This window comes from Typopeltis vanoorti, chromosome 23 (assembly GCF_054136105.1).
Source record: "Typopeltis vanoorti isolate ZY-2024b chromosome 23, IOZ_Tvanoo_1.0, whole genome shotgun sequence".
Classification (NCBI taxonomy): domain Eukaryota; kingdom Metazoa; phylum Arthropoda; class Arachnida; order Uropygi; family Thelyphonidae; genus Typopeltis; species Typopeltis vanoorti.
In genome coordinates, this window is record NC_143571.1 from 65,017,546 (window position 1) to 65,034,358 (window position 16,813).

General features: G+C 35.5%; 1 protein-coding gene across 1 annotated transcript in view; it reads right to left on the minus strand.

Moving 5' to 3' along the window:
* SdhD (succinate dehydrogenase, subunit D) overlaps positions 1-2,432 on the minus strand; it is a 36,724-nt gene extending 34,292 nt beyond the window's left edge. The window contains exon 1 of the mRNA XM_090412964.1: positions 2,353-2,432. Coding sequence (XP_090269090.1) covers positions 2,353-2,389 — 37 coding nt within the window. The 5' untranslated portion in view covers positions 2,390-2,432. The remainder of the gene's footprint in view (positions 1-2,352) is intronic.
* Between the last annotated feature and the right edge of the window lie 14,381 nt (positions 2,433-16,813).

Below are 16,813 nucleotides of genomic sequence, written 5' to 3' on the forward strand. Positions count from 1 at the left end.
TTAACTTTGCAAAAGCCTTTTTTTTTTCTTTTAGGGAGGGGGGGAAAGAAATGACTGAGTTTTTTGAGTCAATGAATGAAATTAATTATCTCTCTCTACTAGAAATGGTATAGAAAACAGATACAGTTGGTGTGTACAGTGCAAGGTTTCTAGAATGAGAAAGAAAAATGCAATGTGCTAGTTCCATTTCTTTGCCATTCAGGCTTCTTATGTTGATAGTAAAGATCGGTACTATCAACATAAGAAGCCTGAATGGCAAAGAAATGGAGCTAGTTGAGGAATTAGATAAGTACCAGATCGACATAATAGGGGTGACTGAAACAAAAAAGAAAAAACTGGTGAGATCTTTCTGAGCAATAAATACAAAATGTTATATTCAGGCAATGACAATCAAGGAAAAGAAGGAGTAGCCATAGTATTCAACACACAATACGAGGCTAATCTTCTTGAATGGCAGTCAGTCTCAAGTAGAGTAATGTGGGCAAATATGAGAATGGGGAACTGGACAATGAGACTTATTTGTGCCTATGATCTCACAGAAGGTTCTACTAAGGTAGAAGTGGAGGAATTTTTTGAGGCTTTAGAAAAAGCAACTGACACAATGAAAAAGGAAAAGTTGGTCCTTGTTAGGGATCTAAATAGCAGAGTAGGAAATGATTGTCAGACATACAAAAATATTTTGGGAAAATTTGGAGAAAAGAGCAAAGCTAATAATAATGGCAAATACCTGTTGGATTTCTGCTCAGGACACGGACTGATTATTACTAACACCATGTTCCAACATAAAAATGTGCACAAATTCACATGGAGAGAAGAGGCAAGAAATAAGAAAAGTCTCATTGACTATGTTATTGTTGATAGTGATGTTTTCTCCCTGGTGCAGGACACCAGAGACTACAGAGGATTTGAAATTGGAAGTGATCTCTATTTAGTCTTCAGCAGAATAAAATGTTCGTCTGAAACAGCATCAATAATTTCCCCACTCTGTACTAAGCCCATTGGAACACCTACAGCTGCTGCCCAACATCCTTTCACAGTACACCTTGAAACCCACAGAACAAGTTTCTTTTCCTCCTCCTTCATCGCTGGTACTGTGGAACAGTCTCCCCTGATGTATTTCTCAAGGAATACAACATACAGACTTTAAAATCAAATGTAAACAAGTTTCTTCTCCTTTCCCAACCCACTCCAAATATGGTACTATGTACTATAGGTTGACTAGCCAACCTCTCATATATGGGCCAACATAAAAAAAAAAAAAAAACATTATCCCCAAATCCCTAGCCTCATCAATTTCCTGCAATTCATTACCATCAATATGATACACCATATGCAACTTTTTCAAACCGAAATACATTTAATGTTACATTTTGCAACATTAAATTGATAATCATTATCCTTTTTCAACAATGCCAATTTATTTACATCATCCTGCAGCATATCTACATCACCTTTATCAAGAAAAAAAAAACTTTTGTTCACTGAGAATCCAATATAACTTGTAGGAAAATATGGTATATCTCGAATAGTTGGCAAGAAATAGGATCTTCTTGTCAAGTATAATTCAAGGAGCAAAGAACAGGAACTTATGTATATGACCTACTGTAATAGGTCATATACATAAACTCTACATACATCTAGTCCCACATAGCAGTCATCATTCACATCATATAAAAGTTTGTTATTATTAAGATCCCCTCCTCCTTAAACGATTTCGCACTGCGTTTGTGAAGTTGGGAGGAGGAGATTCTACAAGGTGTGAAGCTGTGACAGCAGTCTAAAGAACTTCTTACATTCTGAATGGAAACACACAACACTTGAACTTTAAAATTCTTAAAATGTTATTTTTCAGAAAAAAAAAAAATCATTACTCATGCTACTGTTACACAAGAAAATATAAATAAATTTATCTGGAAATTTTAAAGACTGCCTAAGTTTTGTATTTTGCTGTTATTAGGGGTGGGGTATGGTACCTCTTCTTTAATTTCACACGAGTTCCTCCCCACCATTCTGCCTTATTTGAGACCGGCTAAAACACTCGGCTCTTCCCCCAGTGTTCATGCAACAAGATGGAATAAATAATTAAAATTGCAAAAGTACCAATTCATTTATCAATAAGTCGTTGCGATTTCCACGACAGAAATTCATCAAAATTTTCGATTTCAACTCTATGATGACGGGAAAAAAAGTTTGGAAGTGCTAACTTTTCTTATTAAAATACAAAGACAACTGCATTTAAAAACATTATTCCATCAATAAGGTATCACTTCTTTTTCAGTTTCTATGGGGCTTTTCTAATAATCTTTGTAATCTTAACTGTGATATAAGAACGGAAAAATTTAAATACTTTACCATAGCCAATACTCCGCAACAGTAGCAGAGCCGCCATGTTTAAATGCAAACACTCCTGTCTAGTTTCTATATTGCTAAAAATAAAATCCTGCTAAATTAACCTCAAAATTCCCTAAAACCAGTAGAGACCGCCTCTTTCGGTTATGCAAACATGTATTGATTTAAATAATCTAAATGTAATTAGAACAAGCGATATAAAAACTTATCAGAAAAAATAATTAATAAATAAAATAATAATAAAAAATAATAAATATTTAGCTGGGAATTTTTTAAATAAATACTTAAGATATAGCTCAGTGGCATCTTCTGCACCAGGCTGCCCAAAGACAAACTTAAGTTCAAGTCTAGTAGCTGACCGGAGGCACTTTCTGCCATCCCGGTTGGCCGACTGGTTAGAGTATCCATTCTCCAGTCAAAAGGATGCAGGTTCGAAACCCGCCTTGAGCATGGATGTTTGTGATTGTCTGTGAAAGTACTAGTGGTAGTAGATGGCGTTGGTGTTAGGTGATGAAAGTTGATGGAGTTGTAACACGAAGAGTTGTAGAGTAGATGCCCTCCCTCGATGAGTTTTTGGACTCCCTGGAGGTGTGATATAATAATAATAAGAAGAAGAAACTTGAGAATTCATCTTCGTATTGAAGTTAATGAATTGAAGGCACATAAGATGTAGCTCAATGGCATCCTCTGCACTAGGCCGCACGAAGACAGACTTCAGTTCAAGTCTAGTCGCCGAATGGAGGAACTTTCTCTAATCTTTTCTTCTACCGGTTCCCGAGTAGTCGATCTCTGACAAGAGCATGCGGATTTTTTTCCCAGAAACTCGGGTTTTTCGTCCCTTAAACTCAAAAAAATCGACCGTAACAGACATATTCTGTTAGGGGTTAGTTACTAAGAGATGACAGTATTTGTTTGCCCTCCTCCCACGATGAGTCTTCGGACTCCTTGGAGGTATCAGGAATAATAATAATAATCTCTTCGTAGGTTGCCACTTATAACTAGTGCTGTCACGAGCCAGTTATCTCTGATTGGCTACCGGTTGAAATTAAACCAACTCAGTCTCCAAAATGTCTCCTACTCCCTATAAAGGAATAAAAGGCGTTAATTGATTGTTATTATAGGATGTTTCAGAATCTGAATGCAAATGCAACTGTGAGATTGAATGCAACATCCACTCGCATTTTAAGATAATGTGCAGGGAATTGGTGATACCATAGACTAGGCTGTGTCATATAAGTCTCAGCTCTGGCAAAGTCCCAGATAGTGAAAGAAGCGCAAAATAATTCCTTTGCATAAAGAAGGATCTAAGTCTGTTGCAGCAAATTATAGACCAATCAGTATCTCAGAAACAGTAGTAAAAGCACTGGAAAATTTGGTCAAAAAGAAAATTAAAAAATGGGTGAATAAAAACAGGCATGACTGACCTTTAACAAAGCCATGCTTCTCCTCAAGGCAGACAGCATGCCTTAGTAATATACTAACTTTTTATAATAGAGTGACATCTGAGTTGGACAAAGGAATGGCTAAACGATGATACTACTGAATTTTGTAAAGGCGTCTAACAGGATATCACATGAAATTCTGTTATGCAATCTGCAACAAATGGAGACGAATATGAAACTGGCGACATGGATAAAAGTGTGGCTGATGGACAGATACTAAAAAATAAAATATTGTATATGGAAGACCACAATCCATGAGAAGGCAGGAGACTAGTAGTATGCTGCAGGGCTCTGTGCTTGGACTACCATTATGTAAATTGTACATATATGTTATATGAAGTAATTTGAAGGGAGATATTCAGTTATTTGCTGATGTTGCAAAGTTAGGTTAGGCGTGAGTGGATTATAATCAAGGTGATTGATTTGCTTCCTCAGTCTTAAGAAAAGGCTCGTTATAGTCCACTAATTCGAGCCCTACCCAAGGGCCTATGAGTTGTGGAAATACTATCTGAAAATGAAAGCTGTGCTGAACAAAGCGGCCTTTTGCAGCTGCCCAATTTTTAATCCATCTAACTCGAGTGCTTCTAGATGTTTTTTCAATGTTTTAGGGATGGCGCCTAAAGCACCTATTATAATGGGAAAAACTTTCGTTTTCTTTTTGCCAGATTTGTTCAACTTCGACTTGCAAATCACGATACTTTGTAATTTTTTCAGTTTCATTGTCACAAATCCGACTATAACCTAAAAATAATGAATTCCTTCTATAAACATAAAGACATACATAAATATACTTGGGCAGCAAGAGGATGGAAATCAATATCAGATTATTTTATATTAAATGAAAAGACATCAAAATTTTCACTAGATGTTAGAGTTCACAGAGGATATGAACTAAGCAGTGACCACTTCCTTGTTAAAATAAAATTAAGATTACCACCTAAATGGTGGTAATCTTAATTTTACAAGTAACAAGAACAGAAAGAAAAATTAAAACATTTGTTTATAAAACTAGACTATTGAATGACACAAATGTACAATGGCTATATGAACAAAGAATTAACCAATATCTAGATAAAATAAAACAAAATGAAGAAATAGAATGGCTTAATATAAAAAAGATACTAAATGCAGGAGCAAATGAAAGCTTAGGAAAGACCAAAAAATTCAATAAAAGGAAAAAACTTAAGATCTGGGCTGATACAATCAAAGAAATAATCAAAAAGAAAAAAGAAAAAAAAAAAAAATCAGCTAACGCCTTTTTATTCCCGTATATACGGGAGTAGGCGAGGCCATTTAGCCCTATCTAACTTTTGGAGACTGAGTGGGCAGTTCAATCTCCACTGGTACCCAATCAGAGACAGATGGCCCAAGGCTATCACTAATTAAGCGGTACGCAGTGAAGAGAGACGGCTCAAATGTGCCGCCATCTCGTGGTCTCTAACCCTAACACAATATATTTAATGTCTGAAATAATGTGGGTTCTACGGTCGATTTTCTTGAGTTTACAGGACGAAAAACCCGAGTTTCCGGGAGGAAAAACCTGCTTGCCCGTGCCAGAGATCGACTAACTCGGGAACCGGTCGAAAAAAGGCTTAGAAAAATTTCCTCTAGAAAGAAGAAGCCTATCACAAATGGTTAAGCAGTAAAATATTAGAAGATGAAAAGAATAAGAGCCATTGCTAAAAGAGAAGTCAGAAAAAGACAGAGAATCATGGAATAAATTTGTTTCTAATTTAGAACATGATTTATATAAAATAAGACCCAATGTATATAAGATTTTGAAATACTTAAATGCAGATACAAAAGAAAACATAAAATTAAACACTGAATTGAAATTAGAAGAATTTCTAAATTACTACACAGAACTGTGGACAGACAAATATTTTAAAAAAGACAACTGGCAAACAATTAACAAAAATGAAAAAGAAATAACTAAAGAAGAATTAGAAATCAGCCTGAAAGAAACAAGAAACGGAAAATCACCTGCAGAAGATGAGCTAGGTTCAGAACTATATAAATACGCAGGAACAAGATTCAAAGAAAGACTCTTATTATTTTTAAATAAAATTTACTCAACTGGTATCCCCGCAATAGAATGGAAAAAAGCAATTGTGATTCCTATCTTTAAGAAAGGTAATAGAGATGACCCTAAAAACTATAGAGGTATCAGTATACTAAATTCCTGTTACAAAACATATAGCAGAATCTTAAATAACAAACTAATGAAATATTCCGAAAACTTTATTCTAGAAGTACAGAATGGATTTAGAAAAGAACGATCATGTATAGACCCGGAATTTTGCCTAAAATTAATAATAGAGAAAAGAAGAGAATATAATTTAGAAACACATATTGCATTTATTGACTTTGAAAAAGCATTTGAGAAAGTTAAACAAAACATATTATTTAACATATTAAAAGAAAGATAAATACCAAATAATATCCTAAAAGCTATCACAAGTATATATGAATTAATCAAATACAAATAAGATTAAATCACGAGCTATCATATACGAGAGAGATAAACCAAAGGGTCCGACAGGGATGTCCCCTCTCAGCAAATCTTTTTAATATCTACTTAAATGAAATAATAATAAAATGGAATAAAAATTTACATCAAGGAATTAAACTTTCTCCTACAGTTAACTTAAACACTTTCCTCTTTGCCGACGACCAAATAATAATCAAATTCTGAAGATAACTTACAGAAAGCTATTTTAGATCTAAATGAGATATCCAGAGATTATGGTATGATAATATCAATGGAAAAATCAAAAACTAATGCCTTTAAAGGACAAAATCCAGCAAGAACTAAAATAGTAATAGATAACAAGATCTTAGAACAGGTGAATTCATTTAACTACCTAGGATGTATGATCACATATGAAAATGAAAAAGATATAAACGTAAAAATTGCAAAATATTTAAAAATAACAGGTGTAATTAACGCTATATTTAAACCAAACCTAGTTCAAAAACAAACTAGACTAAAAGTATACAATACATTGATCCTACCAGTCTTAATATATGGAAGCGAAATCTGGACAATAAAACAAAAAGACAAACAAAGATTAACAACAGCAGAAATGAAGTTTATGAGAAAAACTGCAAAGTATATCCTATTCGATCACAAAAGAAACGAAGATATTATGAACGAATTAAACCAAGAACCAGTAATAGAAAAAATTAAAAAATATAAACATAAATAGATGGAACACGTTCTCAAATAATGAAAACAGAAAGATTACCAAAACAAGCCTTAAAGTACAAGCCATTAGGAAAAAGAAAACCAGGACGTCCTCTTAAACGATTCAAAGATGACTTCTAAGGCCGGAACAGGCCATGCTAGGCCAAAATCCTTGATACGCATGATGATGATGATGATGATGATGATGATGAAATCTGACTATCTCCTGGTACTGATATTTCGATAAACTGAACACCCTTGTTTTCACTTTTTTCAACCACTGTGATATCGGGTGTATTATATTACAAGCTTTTGTCAGTCTGGTGAAACCCCAGAGTATTTTAGCTTTTTCATTCTCAACCATTTTCTGGTGAACTTTATGATTCCAATAGTCTTTAGATGCTTTAATCCCATACTTTTTACATAAATGCCATTAGCTACGTTATCATGCCTTTTACGGTACTCAATTTGTGCAATTTTGCTGCATCCACTTATAATGTGGTCTACTGTTTCTTCCTTTTCTTTGCGTAATCTACATTTACTATTTTCTTGAATTTTTTGTATTTTTGCGTTGGTTTTAATAACGTTGGTTTTAATGGCATCTTCTTCTGCTGCAAAAATTACCGATTCTGTTTCTTTCTTTAGTGCTCCATTTCTCAACCATTGCCAGGTCAAGTTGCTGTCAGTGCTGTCCTCTATGCTGTGAAAATATTTTCCATGCGATGCCTTATTTTTCCATTTTTCAGTTCTCACTTTTACTTGGTTGGTTTTGTATTCCAATTTTGTCTCCATGAGTTTAAATAAACCCTCTTTCCTTACCTCAATTAGAAATTTTTCCGTTGTTTGCTGCAGGTAATCATTCAAATTTCGTTTTTCTTCTTCAGTAACTTGTTTTACTTGTAATAATCCTCTATCTCCTTTTTTGAGTGATAGATAGAGCTTATCAATGTCACTATGAGGATGGAGGGCATGGCATTGTCATTAATTTTCGAGTTTTTCGGTCTAAATCTTCCACCTCGTGCTTGGTCCATTCAACAATGCCTGCTGAATATTTCAGAACAGGTATGGCCTAGGTATTAATTGCTATTATGAAATTTCCAGCATTAAGCAATGATTTAAGGAGTTTATTTAATCGTCTTATATATTCTGCTCTAGTTCTTTCTTTGATCTTATTGTGAAGAATTTGTGATGCTTCTAAAATTCCCAAATATTTGTAGCTGTCTGCGAATTTTATTGCCTTGATTATTTCACCATTAAACAGCTCGATTTCGTTCAGATCTTCAAACTTTCCTCTTGTTATTCTAGCAGTTGCACATTTGTCTAAGCCAAAATCCATTGATATGTCTTGACTGAATATGTGCACAATATTAAGCAATGATCTGAGTTCATTCTCTGATTTTGCATACAACTTCAGATCGTCCATGTATAAAAGGTAAGATATCTTTGCACTTTTTTGTGCAGTTTGATAACCATGAGCAGTTTTATTTAAAATTTTAGTTAAGGGGACAATGATAATATAAACAATAGTGGAGGTATGCTGGAATGCAAAGGTTTTGTACGTTTTCGCTAATACCGAAGAGTTCTGTGCATTTTAAAATCCAACTATGATGCACCGAATCAAATGTTTTTTTATAATCTATCCAAACCATATGAAGGTTGGTTTTTCTACGTTTGCAATTTTTCCGAATCATTTTATCAATCGGCAATTGGTCTTTTGTGCCTCTTGAGTTTTTGCTGTTATCTTTTTGTTCAATTGGGAAAAGAGAATTTGCTTTAAGATATTTCTATAATTTATCAGCTAGTATGCCTGTGAGTAGCTTAAAAGTTGTTGGTGCGGTTATTGGTCAGCGGGTTTCTGGGTTTGTACCTGTTTCTTTATCCTTTATGATCAAAAACGTTTTCCCTGCTGTGAACCACTCTTCTTTGCTTTTTCCTTCTAGAACATCATAAAATTGGTTAGCAAGTCTTTCGTGTAAGTTCTGTTAGATATTTCAACCAGTAGCCATGTAATTCATCCTTCCCGGGTGTTGATCAATTTTTTAGCTTGTTTTTGAACCATTTCAGTAGTTATTTTCAATTGGTCCATTTTTCATTCTTGAGATTCGTTCGTAATTTGTTCAATCCACTTAGTCTTGTTATTGTGCCTCATAGGGTTGTCCCATAGATTTTTCCCAAACTTAAGTGTATTTTCTTTGTCTCTGGTATTTATATTTATATTTTATTTAAGATTATCATTCCTGCAGCAATCAATTTTCTTGTAAAACTGGTACTGATATCAGCGAAACATCGAATTTTGCTTGTACTGTTCAATGCGTGCATTGTATCTTTTTATTTTAGCTGCAACTATTTTTTTCTTCACTTCCTCTAATACTTCATCAATAGGTCGTGTTCCACTATTATATCTCTTTATGAGGTTATTTCGGATTTTCGTGTTTTTCAGCTTCTTTTCCATAAGGTTTTTCAAATTCCTCACGTCTGCTCTGAGTTTAAGAATTTTATTCTCCAAATCTATGCTTCCATTTTGGTTCCTGAGCCTTACTGCTTTTGGGTTCACTAATCTTGTATCCTAATTCAGATGTTACGACGTAGGCTATTGAGTACATAAGTTGATTCGTTTGCCCAATATTTCCAGTAGGAATAGACCTTGCAGCTTTATTGGCCTCTTGTAGGAGTTCCTTCAGTTTTTGTTGAGGTACTTGTCTCAATACTGGAAGCCTAACTCGTTCCTGGTTACTGTTCATTTGCTCGATAATTTTTCTTGCTAGTTCTTGTTCCTTATCTGATAACTTCCTTTCAACTATTTGTATATTTTCAAAATTTTCAGCATTCTGCATGTTGGAATCTGGTTCTGCTCCATTCATATTCTTGGTCACTTCAGGGTCGGTACAGTCTCCTTTTACAGCTTGAGGTTTCATGCTTCCAACTCCAGTTCTCTAAATATCTAAAAAAAAAAAAAAAAAAAATCAGCTAACGCCTTTTTATTCCCGTATATACGGGAGTAGGCGAGGCCATTTAGCCCTATCTAACTTTTGGAGACTGAGTGGGCAGTTCAATCTCCACTGGTACCCAATCAGAGACAGATGGCCCAAGGCTATCACTAATTAAGCGGTACGCAGTGAAGAGAGACGGCTCAAAATGTGCCGCCATCTCGTGGTCTCTAACCCTAACACAATATATTTAATGTCTGAAATAATGTGGGTTCTACGGTCGATTTTCTTGAGTTTACAGGACGAAAAACCCGAGTTTCCGGGAGGAAAAACCTGCTTGCCCGTGCCAGAGATCGACTAACTCGGGAACTGGTCGAAAAAAGGCTTAGAAAAATTTCCTCTAGTCTCCGACTAGACTCGAAACCAAGACTTCCTTCGTGCGGCCTAGCGCGATGGTGTGCAAACGCCACATCCACTGAGCTACACAGGCTTTTGCATTTGATAATGAAGCTGCGTTGCTGCATCAGCCTTTCGAATGAAATTTCCGACTTTGGGTGTATTTCAAGACGAAGGTGGAACATTCATTTCGGAAATAATAATAATAATAATAATAATAATAATAATAATAATAATAATAATAATAATAATAATAATAATAATAATAATAATAATAATCCCCTAACTGATGGGTTTGAACTGTAGCAGCACTGCATGACTTGTCGATATTCAGGCATGCTCCACTTTTTCCTAGTAATTACTTTCGAGTTCTGTGGATCTAGCTCCTGTAGCCCACTTGTCACTGGCTATCCAGGAAGCCTAATATCCAGTGCTGTCCTTGGTAACAAGGACAGCACTCGAATACTCTAATAGCATTGGGGGAAGGAGCAAGATTAAAAGAAATACAGAGGGAAAGAAGAGTAGGGACTAGTCTACAGATAATATAACAGATGCATATTACATGAAGTAAGGCGTAGTCCAGATTCAGGTGCCTCGGGTTTGCCGTGCCCGTACTCACTAGAGTGAGCCCTTGAGGATTTTATATATATATACATATACATACAGTATAATGGATGTCAATTTAATGTGAAAAAGAGTAAAGTTACGCATTTTGGTATACAAAGATTACAAGCTGTGTACCACATTAGGGAAAGTGTACTCCAGGAAATTAATGAAGACCATGCATTTGGAGGTTGAGAAGTGAAATTGAATAGTGCGTTGAAGTTTAGAGTACATATTGCCAAAGTAGACAAGGTAACTCACATGATTACTTGGTTATTGAAGAAAACAACACTAACAAGAAGAGATAAGGGAGTTATCATTTCCCTTTATAAAGCTTTGGTACGACATCTAGATTATTGTGCTCAGGAAGGAATGACAAGGACCAGAGGCAAGTGACCAAAATGGTGGGTGGTCTGTAGAATGCTTCCTATGAGAATAGTTTCAGGATTATGGATTGGTAATGTTTCAGAACTAAGCTAGAAGGAAAATGAACAAGAGATCATCGCTGGCAGTTGGGTATGGGTGTAGTTAGTAAAGGCGTAAGGACTGGATTTATTGCTTGGATAGTAGTGAATGAATTGAATGAAAATCAGTTGTGAGTGCTTTGTCTGTTAATGGTTTCAAGGAAAGTAGATATATATTTTGTTCATAGTTTGTGTCTCCGCGATAAGTCTCGGGACTCCATGGAAATTTCCATGCAATAATATTTTATTATTATTATTATTATTATTATTATTATTGTTCCGGGAAACTCCAAGGAGTCGACAGACTCATCGAGGGAGGCCCTAACATCATGTCAAGAACAACTATTCAACATTCACACAGTATCTATCATACCTTGCCTTGAACTCGTTCACGGTCGTAGCACCCACAACAGACTCTGGAAGCTTATTCCACTCATTTACCACTCTCCAAGTAAAGAACCTAGCTCTAACACCCTTGTCAACCACGCTCTTGCCCAGCTTCCATGCATGGCCCCTAGTCCTCCCACCACCAGTCATATTTTCAAAAATATCTTCTGGATCAATCCTATAATAACCCTTCAGTAATTTGAATGTCTCATAATAATAATATATCTGCTTTTCCTTTCCTTGAGACAGCGATTTTAGAGCAAGGAGGACAAAGAAGATGGCTTGGAACTGAAAATTTAATAATCATTTAAATTTCTGTAATTTCTGAATTGTGTTTCACATAAATTAAATTATCCACAAAAATGGGGAAAGCATGTCTCTTTCAGTATGCAAATTATATTCAAGCTTGGTGATTAGCATTAATCCAGAATAAAATGACTCTTTCAGAACTCTGAACTCAAGACAGCATGTCTCCTGATAGTGCATGGGGGATCCCAGTATCAGAGTCTTAGTCTGAATACATTATTAGTCTGAATACGAATAAGAACGGAAATGATACAGAACAGAAATTAGCGTTCCTGTGGTCCCAAACCCATTTCTTTTATATATTTTTGTCTTGTCTCTTTTGATCAACTCTTGTTTACCTCAGATCCCTATACTATTAGAGTGTTTGAGGACTATGGTCTTTTCTAACCTTTCCTAAACTCTCTTTGTGTATGAAGTAACTCATAGTAGAGTGACAACAGCTGTAGAGATAGTGGTCCTCAGTGTGATACTCAATGTGTATGGACTGGTGCAGTCTGGGATTGGCTCCCCACAGGCTAGAAGAAGGAGCACTTCAAGAATAAAACTGTTTCTCCTGGTTGGGTGGCTTAGCAAAAGACCCAAATCACAACGTGGAGGGCCAGAGTGGTCTTCATTACATAGGTCAGACTTTCAGAATTTTCAAATAAAAATGAAGAAACATCTCAGCATTGCAGCTTATTACAAAGAAGGATCAGGTCTGGTTTATCACTCTTCCTACACGCATCATGACATCGATTGGGACAAGGCCTCTCTGCATATCTAGAAATAACTTTCTTTCTCATCCGATTAAAGCATCCTCCACCGTCATTTATAAACAGGGCTCCGTCAACCAAAACCAATGATTCATCCTAATTGATATCTGGATGTCTTTGACTAGATCGTCGTTTCATACTGCCTAACTTCAATTTTTTCATCTAACTAATCATCTCGGAATAGGACTAGGAAATAGATGATTTGTGCAAAAATTCACTGTCTCTTGGTTTTCCGATTGCTTGTATTACAACGGTTTTTTACATTATATACCATATTTTACTCGAATATAACTCGCACTTTTTTCCCAAAAAATTAAAGTTAAAAAATCGTGGTGCGAGATATGTGTAGGGATTTTCGTCAGTTTAGTTTTTCAGAAAAAAAAAACTAAATTGACGTTTATAATTAAGCCCTCGGTTTTCATTTATAATTTATAATTTCTCACATTTATAAAAGGAATGCATTTAATTTTTAATTATCAATGTTATTTACGCGATCAGCTGCTCACCTTCATCAAGCGATATATTTGAATCTTTTATCGACAACACTTCTGTAATTAAATTAATTATTTCTGGCAAAAATCATCTACCAAGCTCTCAAAATTCAGTTGCACAACAGTTCTAATGATGGTTTCTTAATCTTAATCCATTCCCGTGCAATCCAAGATCGAGCAGAAGTCAATGCCCTCACTCCCACATTTCCTCAACTGGTTGCTTCCATCTCTATGGTTATGATGTCGTATTAACAAAAGATCGTGCGATTCAAGGACAAAGGCAAGTCGACGACTGTTGGATTGAAATGAATCCCAAAATATCTGAAACTGCCATAACAACATTCACTCTCTATTCCTTAGTTTTACATTTTTTTCATGTGCGAAGTACAGTATATGCAAAACGTTTTAATTTATTTCTTCGTAAAGTAAAATCAGGGGTGTGATATTACCCGAGGACGAGTTATATTCGAGTAAATACGGTATTAGCTTGACACTTTTATATTTATTTTTTACTTTGAAGAAGTCATAAGTTACCTGTAGTGAAACCAGTCGGTATTTTTATTGGCCTTCGTTTAATGATTAAACAAATCCAGTTTCTTTCATACCTATTTGTGGTTGCAAAGTCTACTTTCAACAACAACATAGTAGACAATAAAATGCACTTTCAGCGGCTAGAGTAACACTAAAATACAACTATATATCTTCTATATTAAATGCACTTACATTGTAGGTGCATTTACAAAGACATTAAGAATATCCTGTCGACTCATTATATAAAACTTATTAGTACACGAGACACGAAAAAGAGTGATCACTTCGCAAAACTTACATTCGTATGCAGTTCTGAGTGACTGAGGTTCCGATGATTTCGTTGTGTTTCAAGAAAAATACAATGAAATTTGAAATTGCTGAAATGAAGTTTTGTCTGATTCCAAAGAACACTGTGCTTAATGTTAGCATGAGAAGCAAGGCCAAACTTGTCGGATTAGAAAACTGTTATTAGTCTTGATGTTCTTCGATTCCAATTAACACAGAACGGCCAGTCTGTCCAGAATAGCAAACATGACATGAACAGGGTACCAGATAGACACCTGGTAAGGAAACTGTCTTCCTTCTTACCATCTAGACAGCATATGATTAATGTCATTGCTAAAGCTCACACCAGAAATAACATAATACAGAAGCTTTGTGGTACTATATGGGGCTCAAGTGCCACAACTCTGCGGTGCACCGCCATAGGTCTAGTTTACAGTGCAGCAGAGTATGGTGCTCCCGTCTGACTCAATAGTTACCATGTCAATAAACTAGATGCTCAACTTAACTCCACTCTGCATTTAATAACGGATTGCATTAGGAGTACACCCTTACAATGGCTCTCCACTTTGAACCATACTGCTCTTCTGGAACTGCGACGACAGGAAGCCTTGCTTCGTGAATATAAAAGAATTTTAAATAACAAAACCTCCCAATAGATGAATTTATTACAGATGCTTCATCCAATAGACTAAAATCCAGAAGACCTGCCATAAAAACCACCCGTAATCTTCTTAGCCAGAATGACAGTATGGTGAGTAGGTGGGATGTTCTGTGGTCCCAAGCCGTATCACCTGAAATTCGTAATTACATAAACATCCTCCAAAATCCATCTGGATTTGACTTGCTCAGGGATATATGGAGGACAGCTAACAGGATTCGTACAGGCCATGGTGTATGTGGAGACTTACTTTTAAAGTGGAGTAAGATACCAAATCCCCACTATCCCTGTGGAGCCGAGACCCAAACCATTCGCCATATAGTTCAGGAATGTGAGCTGACGGCATATCCAGGTGACTTTAAGGATATCTTTGACCTATCCCCAGAGGCGATCAACTGGATTTAAAACCTAAATGTTAAAATATGATTAATCTTCTGTCTGATGCTTGTCATAAATTTCATATTTGTATTTGCCTGAATGTAGATGTTTTATTTTTTTTTTTAAATTTATATTATCATATATGTGTATATTATCTATATTCATGTGTATTTTATCTTATTGGCTTTAACCATGTGTACAAGCCATATAATAAATAAATAAATCTAGAAAGGAAATAGCTTGGGAAGCTTTTGAAATATCGGTGATTTTTTTGATTTAATGAGAGTTTTCTCAGATATTGCTGTATCTTAGTATATTTTTGTAATTTTTAGTGTATTTATTGCAGTATCGCATTTAATAACATAACTGTAGAAATATTATTAGTTTCTACTACTCTTAAGATTGGCGCCGAAAACTTCATGCAACAAGGCAGTGTCAAAAGATCAAGTTAAAGCTGTTACTACTGAGGAGAACCTTTGAGTCACGATGAGCGTTGCTGCAAGTGATGATGATAACATATCCGAGGATAATCTGACATTAGAAATATCCCGATTAAAAGAAATGATTAGAAAAACGACCAGACAATTAGAAAAAGTTAAAAAAACCTTAACGAAACTAATACAAGAAAAGAAAAAGAATAAGAACAAAAAGAGGCAATAAAGCACTAAACTTGAAAATCGTAATAATAATAACAACAAGGTAAGTCAATTAAAATCTAAGAAAAAAGAGGTGATATGGTATGATTGCGGGTGCGTAATGGCGGTTGCCAAGTGTTTATATATGTGATCAGTGATTTAAATAGTTGTTATGATTTTCTAAAGAAAAGTTTATTTTGTAAAATATTTGCTACTGATGCTGGTAGATCGATTTGATCTACGGGATATTTATATATAGAGGTAAGTGTTCTTCGTTCTGTGAAACATTTACTACCTTTGCTGGTAGATCGACTTGATCTACGGGATATTTACATTGGGCTCTAGGTCCCACTTCTCAAACTTTATTTTAATAGAGTTGTTGCCTTCTGTTAATCATGACAAAACCTCTCAATGAAGGCATATTTGAAGAAGTTTACAAAGAATTCCTAAGATTAGGAAAACTTTTGAGCGACAACTGGCCAGGGAAAGTAAAGCTCTTAGATACATTCCCCCCTACAGCAGTCACAGAAGATAGGATGGATGATTCTAATGAAGGAAGTATGTTGACTGAACAAGAATCAAGTCACTCCACGAATACAGAGAATGCTGCATCTCAGGAGAATACTCCGCAGTTTGTGAAAACCAACACAGAATTTCAAACAGTCAAAAAGAAAAGGAAAATCTCCTCTACTGCAGATACACCCAAAACAGTGGAGATAGAACCAGATAATGTAATTAAAGAAAGGGTACCCCCAGTCGTCCTAAGGGCCAAGGAGCACTGGACGTCCGTTGCATCCACACTGAAATCTTCAGATATCACCTTCATTAAAGCCACAAACACAGAAGAAGGGATTCGCATACAACCTAAAACATCATCAGATTACAGAAAAATGACCAAATTTCTAGACAACAACAACTTGCCATATCACACTTTTGCACTCAACAGTGAAAAAAATTTAAAAGTAGTGTTAAGGGGAGTAACTGAAACATTACAAATAGAAGACCTCACTGCAGACCTCCAA